The 24235-nt window shown below is 43.2% G+C and overlaps 1 protein-coding gene across 1 annotated transcript in view; it reads right to left on the bottom strand.

Moving 5' to 3' along the window:
- The window catches only part of LOC132895889 (sushi, von Willebrand factor type A, EGF and pentraxin domain-containing protein 1-like), a 220294-nt gene that overhangs the window by 162230 nt on the left and 33829 nt on the right, over positions 1-24235 (bottom strand). The window contains exons 10-13 of the mRNA XM_060936640.1: positions 19951-20127; positions 19484-19657; positions 6453-6632; positions 4574-4673 (exon numbers count right to left, since the gene is read on the bottom strand). Of these exons, the coding sequence (XP_060792623.1) occupies positions 4574-4673; positions 6453-6632; positions 19484-19657; positions 19951-20127 (631 nt within the window). The remainder of the gene's footprint in view (positions 1-4573; positions 4674-6452; positions 6633-19483; positions 19658-19950; positions 20128-24235) is intronic.

Here is a 24235-nt window from a genome sequence, read left to right on the forward strand (position 1 = left end):
TCCCCTTTGTGTTGCAGACCGATGCGTCGGACAGAGGGCTGGGGGCGGTTTTGTCCCAGGAGGTGGAGGGGGAGGACCGCCCTGTCCTGTATATCAGCAGGAAGCTGTCGGTGCATGAGGGGCGCTACAGCACCATCGAGAAAGAGTGTCTGGCCATCAAGTGGGCGGTTCTCGCCCTCCGGTACTACCTACTGGGGCGCCCTTTCACCCTCTGTTCGGACCACGCGCCCCTCCAGTGGCTCCACCGCATGAAAGATGCCAACGCGCAGATCACCCATTGGTATCTGGCGCTCCAACCCTTTAATTTCAAGGTGGTCCACAGGCCGAGGGCGCAGATGGTCGTGGCGGACTTCCTCTCCCGTCAAGGGTGGGGGGGAGTCGGCTGCAGGCCGGACGGCCGCCAGGCCTGAGTCGGGCGGTGGGGGTATGTGGCAGCGGGGGCGTGGTCAAGCGCCGGTCTGTGACAGGAGGGCGGAGTCAGGGAAGGTAAGTGGCAGAATCACGACACCTGAGAACAATTAACCTGTGTTTGTGTGTCTTCCCAGTGACCGCGCCCTATTTAAGGAGGGAGAGTGAGAGCAGAGGAGCTGATCTCCGGACTAGACGCTGGCTGTGTGTGTCTAGGCAATATAACGTTGTTCACTGAAAAGTGTGGCAATAAAGCCATTTTGCAAACCTGATCTCTGTCCTGCCGTCCTCAGTGCTCCACCCACACGTAGGGAGTCTTACAGTGATGAACAAGCTTTTTATCTGTTGCCTATTAACTAAAATGGGGCAGTCAAGCAGTAACATTAGTCTAACACAGTAGCAGAGACAGTTTCACATAAAGGCAGCAACAGCCACCATCAAATGGTGCAGTTGGAGTCTTGTTCTCGGACTCGACTACGACTCGACTCGACTCAGATCAATAGTGGACTTGACTCGAAATTTTCCTTAATGACTTGGACTTGTTTTGGGCCTAAACACTGGGGACTCACAACTGGACTTGGACTCAAGATTTAGTGACTCGACTACAACACTGTTGGGTCCTGTAAGAGAGCATGGCCATTCCAGCGTGCAAAGGCATGACAGTGAAGTGTTCACCTGCTGTGTGACCACAACTTTTAGCTCACCTGTATATCACCATGCATCGTCACCAAAATGCCTCATTTTCATCGATAAGCCATCAAAAAGCATCGCAAACTGTTGTGTGACCATAGCTTAATGATCCACACATTTTCAATGAGAGGTAGGCAGCCTCTCATTGCACCTGCACTCTTTGACTATGAAGCCAATTTTCTGCTGAAATAAACAAGAACGTTTCTAAAAAAAGATGTCATCTGGTTAGCAGTGTATATTGCTCTAAAACCTGTATGTACTTTTCACCATTAATGGTGCCTTTATCGATGTGCAGGGTACCTATGCCATAAGCACTTACACATCCCTATACGATCACAGGTGCTGGTTTTTGAACTTTGTGCTGGTAACTAGATGGTCCTTTTCCTCTTTCGCTCTGAGAACACAATGTCCACGAGTTCCAAAAATAATTCAAAATGTGGACTCATTAGATTACAGCACACTTTTCCACTTTGCCAGTCCATCTGTGATAAGCGGTTTTCTGAAATGTCCCTGAGTCCATCTAGTAATATCCTTTATACAATTATGTCAGGTTTTTAATGCAGTGTCATGGGGGTTCAGTGTTGATTTTCAGCCTTGCTCATTATGTGGAGATATTTCTCTGGATTCTCTGAATCTTTTGATGATATTAAGGAATGTTGATGGTGAAATCCTTAAATTCCTTGTAACTGTACATTGTGAAACATTGTTCTTAAACTGTTGAACTATTTGCCCACACAGTTTTGGACTTAGTAGTGAACCTATGTCCTAATGGTTAAAAAAAATCAGCTTTGGGACAAAAAGGTTTCCAGTTTGATTCCCTGGACCAGCAGGAATGGCAGAAATGTCCTTGAGCGAGGCACCTAACCCCTTACTGCTCGCCAGGCTGCTCTGGGTATGTTGTACATTGCTCTTGATAAAAACATCTGTTACAGTGGTGCTTGAAAGTTTGTGAACCCTTTAGAATTTTCTATATTTCTGCATAAATATGACTAAAACATCATCAGATTTTCACACAAGTCCTAAAAGTAGATAAAGAGAACCCAGTTAAACAAATGAGACAAAAATATTATACTTGGTCATTTAGTTATTGAGGAAAATTATCCAATATTACATATCTGTGAATGGCAAAAATATGTGAACCTCTAGGATTAGCAGTTAATTTGATGGTGAAATTAGAGTCAGGTGTTTTCAATCAATGGGATGACAATCAGGTGCGAGTGGGCACCCTGTTTTACTTAAAGAACAGGGATCTATCAAAGTCTGATATTCACAACACATGTTTGTGGAAGTGCATCATGACACGAACAAAAGGAGATTTCTGAGGACCTCAGAAAAAGCATTGTTGATGCTCATCAGGCTGGAAAAGGTTACAAAACCATCTCTAAACAGTTTGGACTCCACCAATCCACAGTCAGACAGATTATGTACAAATGGAGGAAATTCAAGACCATTGTTTCCCTCCCCAGGAGTGGTCGACCAACAACGATCACTCCAAGAGCAAGGCGTGTAACAGTCGGCGAGGGCACAAAGGAGCCCAGGGTAACTTCTAAGCAACTGAAGACCTCTCTCACATTGGCTAATGTTCATGAGTCCACCATCAGGAGAACACTGAACAACAATGGTGTGCCTGGCAGGGTTGCAAGGAGAAAGCCACTGCTCTCCAAAAAGAACACTGCTGCTCATCTGCAGTTTGCTAAAGATCATGTGGACAAGCCAGAAGGCTATTGGAAAAATGTTTTGTGGACAGATGAGACCAAAATAGAACTTTTTGGTTTCAATGAGAAGCGTTATGTTTGGAGAAAGAGAAACACTGCATTCCAGCATAAGAACCTTTTCCCATCTGTGAAACATGGTGGTGGTAGTATCATGGTTTGGGCCTGTTTTGCTGCATCTGGGCCAGGACAGCTTGCCATCATTGATGGAACAATTAATTCTGAATTATACCAATGAATTCTAAAGGAAAATGTCAGGACATCTGTCCATGAACTGAATCTCAAGAGAAGGTGGATCGTGCAGCAAGACAACGACCCTAAGCACACAAGTCATTCTACCAAAGAATGGTTAAAGAAGAATCAAGTAAATGTTTTGGAATGGCCAAGTCAAAGTCCTGACCTTAATCCAATTGAAATGTTGTAGAAGGACCTGAAGCAAGTAGTTCATGTAAGGAAACCCACCAACATCCCAGAGTTGAAGCTGTCCTGTATGGAGGAATGGGCTAAAATTCCTCCAAGCTGGTGTGCAGGACTGATCAACAGTTACTGGAAACGTTTAGTTGCAGTTATTGCTGCACGAGGGGGTCACACCAGATACTGAAAGCAAAGGTTCACATGCTTTTGCCACTCACAGATATGTAATATTGGATAATTTTCCTCAATAAATAAATGACCAATAATAATATTTTTGTCTCATTTGTTTAACTGGGTTCTCTTCATCTACTTTTAGGAGCTGTATGAAAATCTGATGATGTTTTAGGTCATATTTATGCAGAAATATAGAAAACTCTAAAGGGTTCACAAACTTTCAAGCACCACTGTAAATGTCATTAATGTAATGAACCTCGCCCCATCCTTCCTTGGGAATAACTGAGCTTTTCCAATTACCAACTAACCTGTTTACCTGTAGAATGTTCAAAACAGGTATTTTTTTGAGCATTCCACAACTTTCCCAGTCTTTTGTTGTCCCATCCCAACTTTTTGAAATGTGTTGCAGGCATGAAATTCAGAATGAGCGTATATTTACAAAAACAATAAAGTGTATCAGTTTGAACATTAAATATTTTGTCTTTGTATTGTATTCAGTTGAATATAGGCTTTGCAAATCATTGCATTATGATTTTATTTATGGTTGACACAGCATCCCAACTTTTTTGGAATTGGAGTTATATTTAAATAAACCTTTTACACCTGGACGTATCTGTTCAAGTTTCGTGGCCTCTCACCGATGACAGACAGGCTCTCAAACAGCTGTGTTAGGTATATTAACATAAAGTCCTAATTTTGTGTAATCTACAACATGCTTTGTGGACATTTTTTGCCCCAGAGTGTACACCACCAGTTAAAAGTTTGGACACACCTGCATCTATTAATAATGAAGACATTAGCACTATGAAATAACAGATATGATATTACGCAGTGACCAAAAAGCGTTAATCAATTGAAAACTATTTTCTGCTGGAAATTTGTAACAGTACTTCTACTGCATAGTATATTTTCTCAACCAGCTTCATGAGAAGATTCACGCAGTAGGCTTTTTATAGAACTTCCAGATAGGTTGATCAGCACGTTGCTTCTGCTATGTTTGGCATGAAAACTACATGCTTAGGAAAACAGTTTAATTAAAAAGTGTCCAGATTTTTTGATGAGTAGTGTAATTTGTTTGCATGATGTACTCTGTTTATTCACACACTTGCACATACCGTATATGTGTGCAAAACAGGATATGGACAAACATAAAAAGGTTTAAAAAATGATTTTACCCTTCATTACACCGTGCTGTGATTGTGGCACCAAACTCAGTTCCTTCTGGAAATAAATACTGTCCATTGAGAATCTTGCCAGGAGATTCACAGAAATTTTCTGAAACAAACAAACAAACAAACAAACAAACAAACAAACAAACAAACAAACAAACAAACAAACACATATGAGAGACACTTTTTATGAAAGACTCGTGTTTTTCTTGAAAATAATTATTTCTTGATGAGGGATCTGTTTTTCTCTGAATAAATTTATTTCAATTCAAGGTTGGAGTTTTCACATTTTTTTCCAGTGCAAGATATAGCTACTTCACCAATTTTTTTTAAAAATCCTTCTTACTAATCCTTACAAGGGATGACAATAATCATGGAGGTCACTGTAATTAGATGTAATAAGTTTTATTTAAAGGGATATATATTATGAAAAACTCACATTTTCAGTGCTTGTGTACATAAATTTGGGTATCTGGAGAGTCTCCCAACACACAAACTCTGAAATAAGACAACCCAGTCAGTGTCTTTTGGGCTGCCTATTTCAGAAAACGTGTGATTCAACAAGCCTTTTGGATTTGGCTCCCCATGTTCCATAAAGAGGCATTCATTAGAATTATACTGCCCCTTCCAAACCCACCCTACTTTGAGTATCTCCACCCATGGCTTGATAGAACTACCCATCGCAAAGGTGCACCATTTTTTTCTTCGCAAGTGCCAGACCCACTAGCTTTATGTTGAACCAAACCAAGCATGTGATCCATTCTGTTGTCAGCTGCACAGAACAACACACTTCTTTTTAAAAGGGGAGTTTGCATGTTATCCCCGTGTCTGCATGAGTTTCCTCCAGGTGCTCCAATTTCCCCCACAGTTCAAAGACATGCAGTCAGGTTAACATTGGGCAGCCTAGGAAGTGCCCTTGAGCAAGGCACCAAACCCCCAACTGCTTCCCAGGTGCTGTAGCATAGCTGCCCACTGCTCTGGGTATGTGTGCGCTCATTGCTCAGTTGTGTGTTCATTGCTTTAAATGCAGAGGACGAATTTCACTGTGCTTGAGTGTGCATGTGACAAATAAAGCCTTCTTCTTCTTATTATTATTATTATTATTATTATTATTATTATTATTATCAATCCCCAGCTTCAGAGGATAGAAGAGCTGAGTGGATTGAGTTTATTTTTTGACAGCAATGTCCCAGCTACAGTTGGCAAAAACCTATTCATGCACATTAATCACTTTTTGTCTGACTGCTTTAAAAACATTTGCCAGTACAACACAGGACTGACAATGAAATTGTTATTAAAAAAATTGTAAAAATATTTTAGTATTTAAAATAATAATAATAATAATAATAATAATAATAATAATAATAAATTATTATTATTATTGTTGTTGTCAGAAGATTATTTTTTCTAACAATTGGGGCGGCACGGTGGTGTAGTGGTTAGCGTTGTCGCCTCACAGCAAGAAGGTCCGGGTTTGAGCCCCGTGGCTGGCGAGGGCCTTTCTGTGCGGAGTTTGCATGTTCTCCCCATGACCGCGTGGGTTTCCTCCGGGTGCTCCGGTTTCCCCCACAGTCCAAAGACATGCAGGTTAGGTTAACTGGTGACTCTAAATTGACCGTAGTGTGAATGGTTGTCTGTGTCTATGTGTCAGCCCTGTGATGACCTGGCGACTTGTTCAGGGTGTACCCTGCCTTTCACCTGTAGTCAGCTGGGATAGGCTCCAGCTTGCCTGCGACCCTGTAGAACAGGATAAAGCAGCTAGAGATAATGAGATGAGATGAGATAATGAGATAAGATTATAACAATTGCTAAATAGGGTATCCCAAATCAGTCTAACCTGGTTGAGGGGGCATATTAAATCATTCAAAACATTCATTAAGCTTACTAAAAGTGCACAGCGGAGGAGATGGACTCCATCCATTTTCCTCACAGGTCAGGTAATCAGACCCTTCCATCTTGTATCCAGGATTACATTGGACACGGACTGATGATTTATATCCATAAGATGTTGAATTATCTTCAAATATAAATCCATTCTCAATTTGGGGTTCACCACAACTTATCTCTAGAAAAAAGAATGAACAGAAAAACAGAATGATGTTTATTCCAAAGCATACCAAGTGTGCACATAATATCAAGCTGCTAATGGAAAACTGCATTTTCCAATTAATTGCTTGGAACAAATGTTTGGATTTTTCATTTAGACAGTATGACACTGAAAGGAATTTTAAATGTTCTTTTTGAGGATATCATTCACATACAATAAATATTGCAGATACTTTAAATTACATCCTTGTAGTTATTTAATCACTGGATTGGTGTTTCTAATAAACCAGCAACTCATTGAATATAAATTTCATATTTTGGTATCCAGCTTATTGGGTATGATTATACAGTTATTGAACACTTTCATTAGACACACACTTTATCCTTTACAAAAAAGGATGCATACTGACAGAGCCGGCCCGTGGCTATAGGCAATACAGGCAAATGCTAAGGGCGCTGCGTCCATCCAGGGGCGCAGAAACGGGGGGAGAAAAATTATGACTTCCACTATTCTGAAAACGAGTCAGCATTATAATGTCTTAGCCTAATTTAATTGTACAGCAAAGCATGTAGTCAGGGTGCGATTTGTCAAAAAAAGCGGGGTGGGGTGTGGTGGTGGTCGTTAATCATGAAACAATAAGCGCTCAACAGTGGTTCGCCCTGTCTATAGTGTGTCTTCGGGCGCGCAAGTGCACATCCGCGGCTATTCTCTGTTTTGGCCATGTAATAGCCTAAGTGTTGTTGGCTAAAGAGTGTTTTTACATAACGTAGATAACTGACATAGATCTGTTGCTTGTTATGACTGCACTTGGAGCAGTCTGTCGGTGTCGTTGAGCAGTCTGGGCTGAAGTAAAGGTCATTTATGCACCGAACACGTTTCGCAGCGAGATATTCCAATGGTGCCTGGCACGTTTTTTTTTTAATAAAACAAAGTTACTTTGTTGATCTGTGTTCTCATTAAAATGACAGTTTAGCAGCTCATTCAAGCAACCATGTTGCGAAGAGCTTCCTGGAGGAAAATATAATAAACGCGTTGAAAACAAGAAACAATCTCAGTGTGTCAAGACTGCAGGGAAACGAAACAAGCACTCAGATGTGTTCTCTTTACCAGCGCCGGCGATTGCTATAGGCGACCTAGGCAATTGCCTAGAGCGCAAAGTGTGCCCAGGGGCGCCAAGGGCGACCAAAACCCACCAAAAAGGAGGGATGGAGTTATTGAATGGAGATGTTACCAAGTGCATCAGTGGTGTACAGTGTTTTCAACCACTGTGCTGCCGAACTCTAGTACTGCGGAACACTAGTGTGCCGTGAGAGATCATCAAGTGTACCGTGGAAAATTATAGAATGACTGTATATTGTAAATATTGGCAACAGCGTTTTAGTTTCAGTCAACATTTTCTATTGGTGATGTGCCTTGAGATTTTTTCATTGAAAAAAGTGCGCCCTGACTCATGAAAGGTTGAAAACCTTTTTGACAACACCTCTGATGCGGCTGGGGATGTAGAAATACGCGCTCCTTACCTCTGCTGTTACACTACCTGTGACAGTAGCTTCTGCTGAAAGAAGCTTTTCAAAATTAAAACTGCTGAAGACATACTTAAGGTCAACAATGAGTCAAGAACGTCTGAATGGGCTTGCTCTGATGAGCATCAACCAAGAGATCTCAAGAGAAATATCATTTGATGATATTATCAAGGAATTTGCCATTAGGAAGACCAGATGAGTCCCATTGTAATGTTACTTCAATAACAAAGTACCCATAATAGCACTTTTGTTTGAAAATACAGCCCACTGATGTCCTAACAGGGTGCTTAAGTTTGCACAATTTAGAATTGTAGAATTTTTTATTCATTTAATTTGTTAATTCTTCAGAGATGACTTAACTTTTAATAGCAAAAAATAATTTCTTGTTTATTGTCCATGCACTACACTTTGAACAGGGTGCGGAAGAGTTTTTGCCCATTATATGGAGATATGTATTGAATTTGTGTGGTCATTTTACTTTGTGACACTTTATGTGAATAATGATAACAATAATAACAATAATGAAAAAGATAAAAATTACTTCTTGTTTATTGTCCATGCACCGTACATTGTTTAATAGTAATAGAATAGAGTGATTAGATTAAAGTGTTATTTAGATGTTATTAGAGGGTTTTTTTCCTGGGGGGGGGGCGCCAAAACTCAATCTCGCCTAGGGCAGCCAAAGACCTAGAGCCGGCCCTGCACTGACCCATCAAAAGCTGAAGATTTTCTAATATGAAACATGGTTTCCATTGGCATTGCTAGAATTATACCAAACTGGTACAACCATCTTGAACCAGAGCTGGAGGTCTGTAACACCACTCATTATCTACCATCATCTTTACTGCAAAAGTTTCATACCAATTCATACCTTTGGAAGGCAAAGTGTGAACACATCATAGATGTGAATCAAACACAGATTGTGGACAAGTAAATTGTAAGTAATTACTGAAGTAATTTTTCATGAGATCACTTGTTTACTTTTACAAATAGTTTTCTTGATTACTATTTTTACTTTTACTAAACTGCATCAATAAACTGCTGTAATAGTGCTTTTACAACCCCAACTCCATTAATTTGGGAAATTGTGTAAAATGTAAAAAAAAAAAAAGAATATGATAATTTACAAATCTTGGAAGGCCTATATTTCATTGAAAATAATACAAAGACAACATATCACACGTTGAAACTGAGAAATTTTACTGTTATTTGAAAAATATATGCTCATTTTGAGTTTGATGTCAGCAACACATTTCAGAAAAGTTGGGACAAGGGCAACAAAAGACTGAAAATGTTGTGTAACGCTAAAAAAATTAATTTGGTTAATTGGCAACAGGTAAGTAACATTACTGGGTATCAAAAGAGCATCCCAGAGAGGCGGAGTCTCTCAGAAGTAAAAATGGGGAGGGGTTCACCACTCTTGTGAAAGACTGAGTGGGCAAACAGTGCAACAATTTAAGAATAACATTCCTTAATGTAAAATTGCAAAGAATTTGGGGATCACTTCATCTATGGTACGTAATATCATTAAAAGATTCAGAGAATCTGGAGAAATTTCTGTATGCAAGAGACAAGGCTGAAAACTGACATTGGATGCCTGTGATCTTCAGGCCCTCAGGCGACACTACATTAAAAGCAGACATGTGTCTGTAGTGGAAATCACTGTATGGACTCAGGAACACTTCAGAACACAATCGTCTGTGAAAACATTTCATGACTGCATCCACAAATACAAGTTAAAACCATAAGGGTCCGTCTCAGAAACTGGTCTCTCATTTGGGACATTATGGTCAAAAAATAAATTTTCTAATTTTACTATTTTTTTTGCATTTACCTAACACTCAATGTTTCTTTTGTCATGTTTAATAAGAATAAAGATAGCATCTTGCTTTATCTGGCCTCCACTGTGGAAATTTTTTTTGATTACAATTCAAATGCTTTTGTAAAATTGATTTACATATAAAATAACTACATCATGAAGAATTAAAGCCCCTCCTTCACAGATGAGTGAAAATATTGAATAAATTTCCTCTTTTTGATTGCTTGGGTTAAAAATGCCAAGTTATGATGACTGAATTGATTATTCACTTAAATATGAATAATATGATACATTGTGAATATTTGATATGGCGAAATAGGACAATAGGACACAATGGAAAAATCAAGAACACACCGGAAAGATGAGAAGAACGGCGGTGGTAAAAGAACAGCGACTGTACCGGCTGAAGGTCGCGCGGATCTCTGCTGTGGCACGTGAGCAACAGGACATCACTACCGCACCGGACGGAGCGCGAGGAGAGGGTGGGGCAAAATGACTGGCCGTAGATTCTATCCAAAAGTTCGATCTAAATTGACCACGGTTGCAAAATATTGGCCAAAAATACGCAAACACTACGAAATATGAAAGTGAGATGAAAAAGAAACATTCTATTGCCTTATACTGCAAGACTAAAACAAAATAAAACTGTCAAAACTCACCTTTTCAGTGATAACGTCCGAACAGATCACTCGTGTAACAGAAAGACCACAAATGGAAGCACGATCAACTTCTAACTGTTGGAGTGGAAAATTCCATTCTACACATGCAAATTGTTAATGTGTGTCCTTCCCCGCACACAAATAACACGCTACGGTAAAAAATAGACCACGACTCATTTTATAGCTCAGAAATTCATACAAGACCAGCTACCATCGTAACATATTCTGTAAGAAACATATTCTATACCTAACTTTCAGCTTTCATTTTAAAAAACAAAATAGCAGATTTATAACTAAATTTTTATATGGCATAGTGATCTTAGGTTACTACTTTTGGTGAGGTAGTGACCTTGACCCTGAGGCTTTCCATTTAGATCAAAACACACGATCGTATTGGTTTTGGGTCTGCGGAAAACGGAGTTACAACGGTGATCAAATATTTTGCATGATGTTTTATTACAGTTATGATTATTCTGTGAGTGCACCAATCCTTAGGTGTATAAAGTTACAACTTAAAATACAATTAGTGATAACTCTAGACTTTTCAGTGGACTACAACCTTTTTAAGGGAATGCGATGTAGTCAACCATTTATCATGCCCCAGATCAAGCCACCATTTTTCCAAAAATTTGCAGAATTTTTGCCAAATTCTGAATATTCACATCAAAGATTTACTTTTATCTGTATTATTTCTTTAATCATTTTATTTCAAATTAAAACCAACATCACCATTCAAAACCAAATAGTTTATTGATTGTGAGTATATTTAGTAGGATACCCCCACAGTACCCAGTTTCTGAGACAGACCCATATATAAACAATATCCAGAAACATTGCCACCTTCTCTGGGCCTGAGCCCTTTTACGATGGAGTGAGGCAAAGTGGAAAATTGTCCTGAGGTCTGATGAATTAAAATTAGAAATTCTTTTTAGAAATCATGGACACCATGTCCTCTAGGCTAAAAAGGAGAGGGATCATCTGGCTTGTTATCAAAAGCCAGCATACGTGATGGTATGAGGGTGCATTAGTACAAATGACATGGGTAGCTTGTACATCTAGGAAGGCATCATTAATGCTGAATGATATATACACGTTTCAGAGCAATATGCTGCCATCCAGATAAAATCATTTTCAGGGAAGGCCTTCCTTCTTTTAGCAAGACAATGCCAAACCGCTTTATGTACATATTAAAATTGCATGTCTCCGTAGTAAGAGAGTCCGGGTGCTAAAGTGGCCTGCCTGCAGTCCAGACCTGTCTCCCATTTAAAACATTTGGCACATTATGAAGCACAAAATACACTGCAAAAAATAAAAATCTTAGGAAGTTTATTTGTCTATTTTCAAGCCAAAACATCTAGCCACCCTTATTATAAGACATAATTGCCCATCTCATTTAGTTAGAAAGGCTAGTTTTTAGACAGTCCATCTTGAAAATCTTGTAGACAAATGCTGCTTTTCCACTACAAACGCGGCTGAGCCGTGCCGTGCCGAGTCGAGCTGAGTCGAGCTGAGCGGGGCTGTTGGAGTTGCATTTCGACTACAACCGCGCTGAACCGTGCTGGCTGGAAGTGGGTGGACACATTGGGTGGAGTTAGCGAAAGTGGGTGGACGTCACGTGATGTCGTTAAGCAGCGCAAACAGTGACATCAGTGACAGTGGCGGAACAAGTCAGAGCCGGGCTGGGGGCGGGGCAAATGACCGGGCCCTTTATTAAAGCTTATCATAACATCATTTTAGGCTACAAAATGTCCGCAACTGCGGTGTTTACCAATTTCAACACTACCGGGTGCAACTATGTTATTTAGTACATCAAGTCCTTCAAACGAACATGTAACTCAGAAACAAAAAACATTAGGATACTGTACATGGCTCATAATAAAACATCAATAGCCTATACTGCGCACATTATTTGAAGGGCATACGAATGAGCGCTCAGATTGGTGACAGGAAGAGTCAGAAATAAAAGGAGGGCGGTGCAAACCTCACTGAATGCACTGTGTTTACCAATTTCAACACTACGGGGTGCAACTATGTTATTTTGTACATCAGTTCCTTCAGACGAACATGTAACTCAGAAACAAAAAAACATTAGGCGACATACTGTACATGGCTCATAATAAAACATCAATAGCCTACTGCGCGCATTATTTGAAGGGCATACGACGAGCCTTGCGCTCCGCGAACTCGTCCACGATGCTCTGTATGTCACTGATTCAGTGATCTTTTAAGTGGTAGTAAACAATAAACATGGAGGACATGGTGTCGTTAGTGTTGCTGGTCTTGGTGCTGTGGCTTGTTGTCACCGACAACGCGGACAGATACTGGCAAGAGCGTATAGATGAGGCGAGGCGCATAAGGCTTCAGAAATTCTCGTAATTCGTAATTATTATTCTTCCGGGTTTGCGGTGTTTACAGATCCCAGCGCGCTCGCGGGGCGTGTGTGGGCATGTGAGGACACGCCTCCTCACCAATCAGTGCACAGGGGAGTGTCTGCTCACGCCCCCAACCTCAGTCGGCACGGTTTGGCTCGCTTCAGCCCCACTCCAAAACGGTGCGAGTTTTAGGGGCTAAGCAGGGCTGAAACGAGCTGAGTCGTGCTGGTTTTTGGTAGTCGAAACGCGAGCCGTGTCGGGCTGAAGTGAGCTGAAGCGAGCTGAAGTGAGCTGAAAAAGGGTAGTGGAAAAGGGCCAAAAATGTCTTGAAAAAGTCTTATTTGGAGCACCTTTGAAAATAAAACAAGTTTTTTTTTTGAAACAAGTAAGTACATTTTGGACATTTGTCAAATGTGGTTCATCTTGTTTCAAGAAAAAAAAACAAAGTATGCTTGTTTTGGGAATAAATGAACTTTACTGAAATCTTTGAATCTAGTGCCCCCAAAATGCATTGTTGCTTTGGCGTTGTATAAGCACTGTAAGTCAAAATGCGTAGACGTTTGGTCACCTTGCATATCTTTAGTTTACTGTGACTGTTTACTCAGTCATTCAGATTGAGCTCCTTCTAGATGCTGTACATACTCTAGACCAGACAAGTGCCTTCAAAAAGTTTATGAGGAAGTGGAGGGCGTTTTAATGAGGTCTTTTTGGAATGCTGTGAGTTAAGTTCAATGTGTGGCAGCGGGGGCGTGGTCAAGCGCAGGTCTGTGACAGGAGGGCGGAGTCAGGGAAGGGAAGTGGCAGAATCACTACACCTGAGAGCAATTAACCTGTGTTTGTGTGTCTTCCCAGTGACCGCGCCCGATTTAAGAGGGAGAGCTGAGAGCAGAGGAGAGCTGATCCCTGAATGAGATGCTAGTGTGTGTGTGTCTCTGTGTGTATTAAAAGTATACCGATTGTTAGACTGAAAAGTTTGGCAATAAAGCCGTTATTTACCCCAATCTCTGTCCTGCCGTCCTCTGTGCTCCACCCACACGTAGGGAACGTTTACAGTGGTGCCGAAACCCGGGATCCAGAGTGGAGCACCAACCAAGCAGCCCCATGGAATCCTCCCCGTTCGCCGACCTGGTCCACGCCCTCGCCACAGCCCAGCAAAGCCAGCACCAGGCGCTCGTCGCACTCCGGAAGGAACAAGAGCGGCGCTTCGAAGCCCTGGTGCTGGCCCAGCAGGAAGACCGCGAGGCGTTCCGGCACCTCCTCGCGTCGGCGGGGTCCACCAGCGCTCCGGCCGCGGGCCTGTCTCCCCTCACCATCACCAAGATGGGCCCGCAGGACGATCCCGAGGCGTTCATCATGCTGTTTGAACAGGTCGCAGAAGCCTCGGGGTGGCCGATGGAGCAGCGCGCGGCGCGCCTCCTCCCCCTCCTAATGGGAGAGGCACAGCTGGCCGCGCTACAGCTCCCCGCCGACCGCCGGTTGGCCTATGCAGACCTCCGCCGGGCCGTCCTCCAGCGCGTGGGGCGCACGCCGGAGCAACAGCGCCAGCGCTTCCGCGATCTGTGATTGGAGGAAGTCGGCCGGCCGTTCGCGTTCGGCCAGCAGCTCCGGGACGCCTGCTGGCGGTGGCTGAGGGCCAACGACCGCGACGCCGAGGGGATCATCGACCAGGTGGTGCTGGAACAATTCACCGCCCGCTTACCAGCAGGAACCGCGGAGTGGGTCCAGTGCCACCGCCCGGCGTCGCTGGATCAGGTAGTCGAGCTGGCGGAGGATCATTTGGCGGCTGTTCCGGCGGCAGGACAGCAGACGACGTCGACCTTTCTCTCCTCTTCTCTCTCTCTCCCCCTCCTTCTGTGTCCCGTCCTCGCCCCATTCCCCCACCGCAGAGATGGGGGCCTGCTCCACCCCAGCCGGCCCGCCGCATCCGCGGTGCCCTCCCGTTTCTCCCTTCTGTGTCTGTCTCCCCCCTCAGGTGAGTGAGCCCCAGAACACCGGTGCAGAGGGAAAGCCCGGGCCGGTTTGCTGGCATTGCGGGGAGCCGGGCCACCTTCAACAACAGTGCACGGCAATGGAAGTGGGCGCGGTGGTTCGGATCCCCGACGCGCCAGAGGCCGCCCTCGATCGGGCCAGAGCGTATCGCATACCGGTGAGTATCCAAGGGGCTACATATCAGGTGTTGGTGGATTCGGGTTGTAATCAGACCTCAATTCGCCAAAGCCTGGTGCAAAACGAGGCATTGGGGGAAGCACAGGGGGTGAAGGTGTTGTGTGTGCACAGGGATGTTCACAGCTACCCTTTGGTGTTGGTCCACATTTTCTTCAGAGGGGAAAAATTTATAGTGAAGGCGGCGGTTAATCCTCGCCTTACCCACTCTTTGATTTTGGGGACAGATTGGCCGGGATTTCGGGGGTTAATGACACGCTTAGTAAAGAGTGGGTCCTGCCATTTGACAGGGGGAGGTCCCGGGGTCGCTTTGGCAGGAGCAGCTGTCGCAGAGCCGTCTACATCATCTCCCGAGTCGGAATCCCGAAAGAGATTCTGACTGATCAAGGCACTACATTTATGTCACGGACACTGTGCGAACTGTATGGGTTATTGGGAATTAAGCCAATCCGCACCAGCATGTATCACCCACAAACGGATGGTTTAGTAGAACGGTTCAATCGCACCCTCAAAAATATCATTAAAAAATTCGTAAGTGAGGACGCACGTAATTGGGATAAGTGGCTCGAACCCTTGTTGTTCTCAGTGTGAGAGGTCCCCCAAGGCTCCACGGGATTCTCCCCGTTTGAATTATTGTATGGGCATAAGCCGCGCGGCATTCTAGACGTGCTGCGGGAAAATTGGGAGGAGGGACCTTCACAAAGTAAGAACGAAATTCAATACGTTATGGACCTGCACGCAAAACTCCACACGCTCACCCACTTAACCCAGGAGAATTTGTGGCAGGCCCAAGAACGGCAAGCCCGCCTGTACAACAAGGGTACGCGCCTTAGGGAGTTCACACCGGGAGATAAGGTACTTGTACTGTTGCCCACGTCGAGCTCTAAATTGATCGCCAAGTGGCAAGGACCCTTTGAGGTCACACGGCGAGTCGGGGACGTCGACTATGAGGTGAGGCGAACGGACAGGGGTGGGGCGCTACAGATTTACCACCTCAACCTGCTTAAACTCTGGAACGAGGAGGTCCCCGTGGCGTTGGTGTCGGTGGTTCTGGAGAAGGCGGAGCTGGGGCCGGAGGTTCAAAAAGGGACATTGACATCACGTACCTCTCCGGTCCCCTGTGGAGACCACCTCTCCCCAACCCAACTCACGGAGGTCGCCCAGTTGCAGACCAAGTTTTCGGATGTGTTCTCACCCCTGCCCGGTCGCACTAACCTCATAGAGCACCATATAGAGATGCCCCTGGGGGTGGTAGTGCGTAACCGCCCTTACAGGCTACCCGAACACAAAAAAAAGGTGGTTCGGGAAGAACTTCAGACCATGCTCGAAATGGGCATCGTCGAGGAGTCCCACAGTGACTGGAGCAGCCCGGTGGTCTTGGTACCCAAGGCCGACGGGTCGGTCCGGTTCTGTGTGGACTATAGAAAAGTCAACACGGTGTCTAAATTCGACGCGTACCCAATGCCTCGTATTGATGAGTTGCTCGATCGACTAGGCACGGCTCGCTTTTATTCGACACTGGATTTGACGAAGGGATATTGGCAGATCCCCTTGACTCCACTATCCCGAGAAAAAACGGCCTTTTCCACACCATTTGGGTTACACCAATTCGTCACACTTCCGTTTGGGCTGTCTGGGGCGCCCGCTACGTTTCAGCGGCTGATGGACAGGGTCCTCTGCCCCCACGCCACCTATGTGGCTGCCTATCTCGACGACATAATCATATATAGTAATGACTGGCCGAGGCACATTGAACACCTAAGGGCCATCCTTAGGTCACTGAGGCGAGCGGGGCTCACAGCCAACCCAAAGAAGTGTGCGATTGGGCGGGTGGAAGTACGGTATCTGGGCTTCCACTTGGGCAATGGGCAGGTGCGTCCCCAAATTAACAAGACCGCAGCAATTGCGGCCTGCCCGAGGCCCAAGACCAAAAAGGGGGTGAGACAGTTCCTGGGGCTGGCTGGCTATTATCGTAGGTTTATACCTAATTATTCGGACGTCACCAGCCCACTGACTGACCTCACTAAAAAGGGGGCACCAGATCCGGTCCAGTGGACGGAGCAATGCCAGCGGGCTTTTTCTGAGGTAAAGGCTGCACTGTGTGGGGGGCCACTTCTACACTCCCCTGACTTTTCTCTCCCCTTTATATTGCAGACCGATGCATCGGACAGAGGGCTGGGGGCGGTTTTGTCCCAGGAGGTGGAGGGGGAGGACCGCCCTGTCCTGTATATCAGCAGGAAGCTATCGGTGCGTGAGGGGTGCTACAGCACCATAGAGAAAGAGTGTCTGGCCATCAAGTGGGCAGTCCTCGCCCTCCGGTACTACCTGCTGGGGCGCCCTTTCACCCTCTGTTCGGACCACGCGCCCCTCCAGTGGCTCCACCGCATGAAAGATGCCAACGCGCGGATCACCCGTTGGTATCTGGCGCTCCAACCCTTTAATTTCAAGGTGGTCCACAGGCCGGGGGCGCAGATGGTCGTGGCAGACTTCCTCTCCCGTCAAGGGGGGGGGGGGTCAGCTGCAGGCCGGACGGCCGCCCGGCCTGAGTCGGGCGGTGGGGGTATGTGGCAGCGGGGGCGTGGTCAAGCGCCAGTCTGTGACAGGAGGGCGGAGTCAGGGAAGGGAAGTGGCAGAATCACTACACCTGAGAGCAATTAACCTGTGTTTGTGTGTCTTCCCAGTGACCGCGCCCGATTTAAGAGGGAGAGCTGAGAGCAGAGGAGAGCTGATCCCTGAACGAGACGCTAGTGCGTGTGTGTCTCTGTGTGTATTAAAAGTATACTGATTGTTAGACTGAAAAGTTTGGCAATAAAGCCGTTATTTACCCCGATCTCTGTCCTGCTGTCCTCTGTGCTCCACCCACACGTAGGGAACGTTTACACAATGTTTTTTTGTTTTTGTTTGTTTGTTTGTTTTGTGCCTGATATTGTAAACCCCTCATACACATGAATAGTCAGTGCCCCCAAAATGCACTGTTGCTTTGGCGTTGTGTAAGCACTGTAAGTCAAAATGCGTAGACTTTTTTTTTTTTTTGGTGCCTGAGGTCCTGGGGAAGTGGAATCTTAAGAGATGTTTTAATGTTTGAATGTTGAAATGGGAAAAAAAAATAAACTTGTTGCAATGCTACACGTGTTGTCAACTTCATTCAAGATAGTCTCTGGTCTCATATCTAGAGTATTTTACTAATTACAGGTCACAAAAGGAGAATCTTTTAAGCTAGCAATGCTTAGTTGTAGAATTTAACAATCCTAATATTAGTATATTTATCTTAAATTCAGTTTTTACTGCTAAGACTTTGTCATGAATTTAAGTGAAATACCCTTAAAATGACTTGAATGGGGGTATCATGGCTCAGGTGGATAAGGTGCCATACCATAAATCTGGGGACCCGGGTTTGATTCTGACCCGAGGTCATTTCCCAATCCCTCTCCTGCTCATTTCCTGTCTCTACACTGTCCTATCCAATAAAGGTGGAAAAGGCCCAAAAAAATCTTTAAAAAAAAAAGACTTGAATGGCTAAATGTAAGAAGTACGATCTTGTTATAAGAACTATTTTGAGTTAATCAGATCTCGCATAATAAGTTCCCCAATCTTATTTTGGAATTATTTCATCTAAAAACAGGTTAGATTTTTCATCTTACTTTAAGAAATCTTACCAAGTCAAATTTGACTAGTTCCATTGGCAGATTTTTTCACCTGATTCAAGCAAATATGCTTTTTTTTTCATCTTTTATTTCTTATTTTTGAAAGGCCATTTTTTGCAGTGTATGCCAGTGGAAACCCCAAACTCTTAAGTAACTGAAACTGTATGTCAGGCAAGAATGGGACAACATTCCTCTTTCAAAACTACAGCAATTGGTCTCCTCAGTTCCCAAACATTTACAGAGTGTTGTTAAAAGTAGAAGTGATCCAACACAGTGGTAAACATGCCCCTGTCCCAACTTTTTTGAAACGTGTTGCTAACATCAAATTCAAAATGAGCACATATTTTTAAAAAACAACATTTCTCAGTTTCAACATTTGATATGTTGTCTTTGTACTATTTTCAATGAAATATAGGGTTTCGATGATTAGCAAATCATCATATTCTAGGTTTGTGTTGGGGTTTTTTTACGTTTTACATAGTGTCCCAAATTTATGGAATTGGGGTTATACTATAGTCACTGTGATTTGTTCTCTTTACATGAAAATAAGACAAAACACACATCATTAACCATCATTAGCCAAGTGGGTCAACACTGATTGAAAAACCAGAGACAAAATAAATATCCTTGTATTAAACATTAACAGAATCAAGACTGAAAAGATTATTGGGATTTTCACAATGACTTACCCTGACACTGAGGAGCATGCTGAAAGTTTCCATCAGTACATGATATTGTTGAGTCACCATCAAGTGTAAACCCTGTCTGGCATGAGTATGTGACTGTTTCTCCATATTCATATAGATCCTTCAGGGGGTTAAATTGCCCATTGTTTATAACAGGAGGCTTTAAACAGGTTACAACTGAGAAAAAAAAAGAATTGCAATTTTCCAAATAGATATTATTATTATTATTATTATTATTATTATTATTATTATTATTATAGTCAGTCAAAGCAGCAACTAAAGTTACAACTAAATAAATAGAATCTGCTAATAATATAAACATAACATTGTACAAATCACAATATTACTATATATAGTATAACTGATCTCAGAGCACTAATGTTTTTAGGTTTTATATATTTTATAAAAGGGTAGAAAGTGTAATGGATACAAGACTTTATCAAACATTGAAAAGGGCTGATTAAGCTTACTGTTGCACTTTGGAGGAAGTGGATTCCATCCATTTTCCTCACAGGTCAGGCGGCCAGACCCCTCCATTCTGTAGCCTCTATTACACTTGTACTGGATGGACATGCTATAGCTATAGGATGATGACCTTCTTCCAACTATGAATGCATTGTTAATGCTGGGTGCCTTACAAGTCACCTCTGGGGGGTGGGGGGGGTGAACAGAAGCATAAAGCATCATCAGGAATCCAAACCATATCAGTTGTACATCTTGTACAAGTACAGTATGCTTATGAAAAACTCATTCCTTGTTTATCAAAAGCAGATATCTTGATTTAATCATTTAGCCAATATGACCTAACAAAAAAACAAAGTGTGAACAGAAGCATACAGCATTAATATGATTCCAAACCATATCAGTTGTACATCTTGTACAAGTTTGAATATCAGGTCAGGGTCAAACTGGTGGCTCTGCTACTGGTACCATGTTAGCCAGGTAAACCTGCTACATGGTTGGGTAGTCAGTGACTGAACCAGCTCCTTTACTAGCACCATACTATGTGGCATGTCACACAGCTGGATGAAAAACAAGACCTGTCAAAGGGTGGATGAGCTCACTTAGAGCCAACGGACTGCATGTAAAAAGCACTGTCTATTGCCCTGGGTGAAGTTAGACAGACTCAACTGTTGGTCATCCAATACATCCTGCTTTATCTCCAGTCATCTTGACCATGTCTTGCCACTAAGCCCAGTTGAATCAGGACAAGACAGTGAGGTTGATGACTGCACAACTCTCCCTCAAGTTTCCATGCAAGTCACGACTCTATATCTAAACATCATCTTACCATCAATTTAAAGTCCTGCGGCTTTGGACAAGTGGCAAAAGTAGAACCTGCACACAGGTAAGTCAGGCTATAGGGTCGTTCTCGAGTGAGTGAGGTAGCACTATTGTCCGGCAGCCCCCTGAGTGACTGAGCAGCCCTATTCAGGATAGCACTGCTCACCTCCCTTGCATGAGGAAGGGGCTAGAAAAGGTGCCCAAAAAATTGCCTGCCTCTCTATTACCCTGGCTAGCAAGCCATGGCTGGTGGGGATCCCACCACAGCAGTAAAAAAGACAGAAAAGATAAGACAAAAGTGGGTTCTATCACTATGGGTGCATGGAATGTGCACACACTCATTGATCACGACAGGACAGACAGACAGACCTGAAAGAAGGACCATGCTCATTGCAGAAGAGCTTTCCAGATATAAGATTCACATTGCAGCTTTAAGCAAAATGAGACTGGCTGAGGAAGGCCAACTGGTTCAAGTGGGAGTGGGTTATACCTTACTGGACTGGACCAAGCCAGGATGCTAGACGTGAGTCAGGTGTTGGCTTCGCCATCAAGTCAAGTCTAGTTCGGAAACTTGTAGGACCAGCCAAAGGCATTAATGATCACCTAATGTCTGTACAGTTAGCCCTAACTGGAAAGCACTGTGTTACAATTCTTAGCTGCTACATACCCACCATGTCAAACTCCAATGATATAAAGGAGAAGTTCTATGAAGATCTCAAGGCCACTACTGGAACCGTCACTAAAGAAGACAAGTTTGTTATTCTTGGAGACTTCAATGTTAAGTTTGGTGCAGACTACAAAACCTGGGAAGGTGTCTTAGGAAAGCATGGCATTGGCAAATGTACAACCCCGATTCCAAAAAAGTTGGGACAAAGTACAAATTGTAAATAAAAATAGAATGCAATGATGTGGAAGTTTCAAAATTCCATATTTTATTTAGAATAGAACATAGATGACATATCAAATGTCTAAACTGAGAAAATGTATCATTTAAAGAGAAAAATTAGGTGATTTTAAATTTCATGACAACAACACATCTCAAAAAAGTTGGGACAAGGCCATGTTTACCACTGTGAGACATCCCCTTTTCTCTTTACAACAGTCTATAAACGTCTGGGGACTGAGGAGACAAGCTGCTCAAGTTTAGGGATAGGAATGTTAACCCATTCTTGTCTAATGCAGGATTCTAGTTGCTCAACTGTCTTAGGTCTTTTTTGTCGTATCTTCCATTTTATGATGTGCCAAATGTTTTCTATAGGTGAAAGATCTGGACTGCAGGCTGGCCAGTTCAGTACCTGGACCCTTCTTCTACGCAGTCATGATGCTGTAATTGATGCAGTATGTGGTTTGGCATTGTCATGTTGGAAAATGCAAGGTTTTCCCTGAAAGCGACGTCGTCTGGATGGGAGCATATGTTGCTCGAGAACCTGGATATACCTTTCAGCACTGATGGTGTCTTTCCAGATGTGTAAGCTGCCCATGCCACACGCACTAATGCAACCTCATACCATCAGAGATGCAAGCTTCTGAACTGAGCGCTGATAACAACTTGGGTCGTCCTTCTCCTCTTTAGTCCGAATGACATGGCGTCCCTGATTTCCATAAAGAACTTCAAATTTTGATTCGTCTGACCACAGAACAGTTTTCCACTTTGTCACAGTCCATTTTAAATGAGCCTTGGCCCAGAGAAGACGTCTGCACTTCTGGATCATGTTTAGATACGGCTTCTTCTTTGAACTATAGAGTTTTAGCTGGTAACGGCGGATGGCACGGTGAATTGTGTTCACAGATAATGTTCTCTGGAAATATTCCTGAGCCCATTTTGTGATTTCCAATACAGAAGCATGCCTGTATGTGATGCAGTGCCGTCTAAGGGCCCGAAGATCACGGGCACCCAGTATGGTTTTCCGGCCTTGATCCTTACGCACAGAGATTCTTCCAGATTCTCTGAATCTTTTGATGATATTATGCACTGTACATGATGATATGTTCAAACTCTTTGCAATTTTACACTGTTGAACTCCTTTCTGATATTGCTCCACTATTTGTCGGCGCAGAATTAGGGGGATTGGTGATCCTCTTCCCATCTTTACTTCTGAGAGCCGCTGCCACTCCAAGATGCTCTTTTTACACCCAGTCATGTTAATGACCTATTGCCAGTTGACCTAATGAGTTGCAATTTGGTCCTCCAGCTGTTCCTTTTTTGTACCTTTAACTTTTCCAGCCTCTTATTGCCCCTGTCCCAACTTTTCTGAGATGTGTTGCTGTCATGAAATTTCAAATGAGCCAATATTTGGCATGAAATTGCAAAATGTCTCACTTTCGACATTTGATATGTTGTCTATGTTCTATTGTGAATAAAATATCAGTTTTTGAGATTTGTAAATTATTGCACTCCGTTTTTATTTACAATTTGTACTTTGTCCCAACTTTTTTGGAATCGGGGTTGTAACAGAAACAGCCTTCTGCTGCTTGAAACATATTCCACATTCAATCTCTTGATGACAAACTCTGTGTTCCACCTACCTCACCGTAACAAAACTTCCTGGATGCATCCTCGCTTCAAACACTAGCACCTTCTCAAGTATGCCATCATGAGGCAACATGACTGGCAGGATGTGAGGGTGATCAAAGCAAGGTGTAGCATTAACTGTTGGACCGAATTTCCAAGCTTCAACTTGGAAATTATCGACTGATAATTTCCAAGATGAAGCTCTGTATACAGTACAGCTTCCTAGGGTAAAAAGGCACTCAAACGATTAAATGTTTCCAAGCTAAAAAATAATGACACCAAACTGGCCTTGACTAAGGAACCAGATAGCAAACTTGTGCCACTAAATATCGACTCTTCTGATGTTGAGAAAGATTGAGCAGCCTTTCATGACATTGTGTATACTTCTGCTAGTGATGTACTTGAAATGTGTACCCACAAACAACATCATGCTGACCTTTGACTCTACCCACAAAATGGTAATATGGCTGTGCCCTTGAGTGGAACTTAAGTGAGCAGGAATACAAAAGAATTTTAAAGCACTATGTGGCAGTGGGGGTATGTTCAAGCATTGGTTTGTGAATGGAGGGTGAGGCCAGGAAAGGTGAGTGGTAAATTGATCACATCTGTGGTGAACTGATGCTGTGTGTGTGTGTGTGTGTGTGTGTGTGTGTTGTAGTGATGGCTGAGGGCTGATAAGGAGTAAGAGAGCGGACAGGTGGCATTCGTCTCCCAACCAGAGCATTTGTGTGTGCGTGAACATGTGTGAAGTGACACACTAGACAGAGCTGGGTCATTTCACAGTAACTGAGCATTTTGTGTCCTATGACTAGCTGCTGGAATAAAGGTTCATCAGACAACTCATGTAAGGCAATTAAACACCCTAAAATACTAAGAAGAACTATATTCTGTAGATAGAGTCCAAAAAATTAATTATCGACACTTTATATTTTAAAAATAATAAATATAAAATTAGTAAT

The sequence above is a fragment of the Neoarius graeffei genome, chromosome 13 (assembly GCF_027579695.1).
Source record: "Neoarius graeffei isolate fNeoGra1 chromosome 13, fNeoGra1.pri, whole genome shotgun sequence".
Taxonomy (NCBI): Eukaryota; Metazoa; Chordata; class Actinopteri; order Siluriformes; family Ariidae; genus Neoarius; species Neoarius graeffei.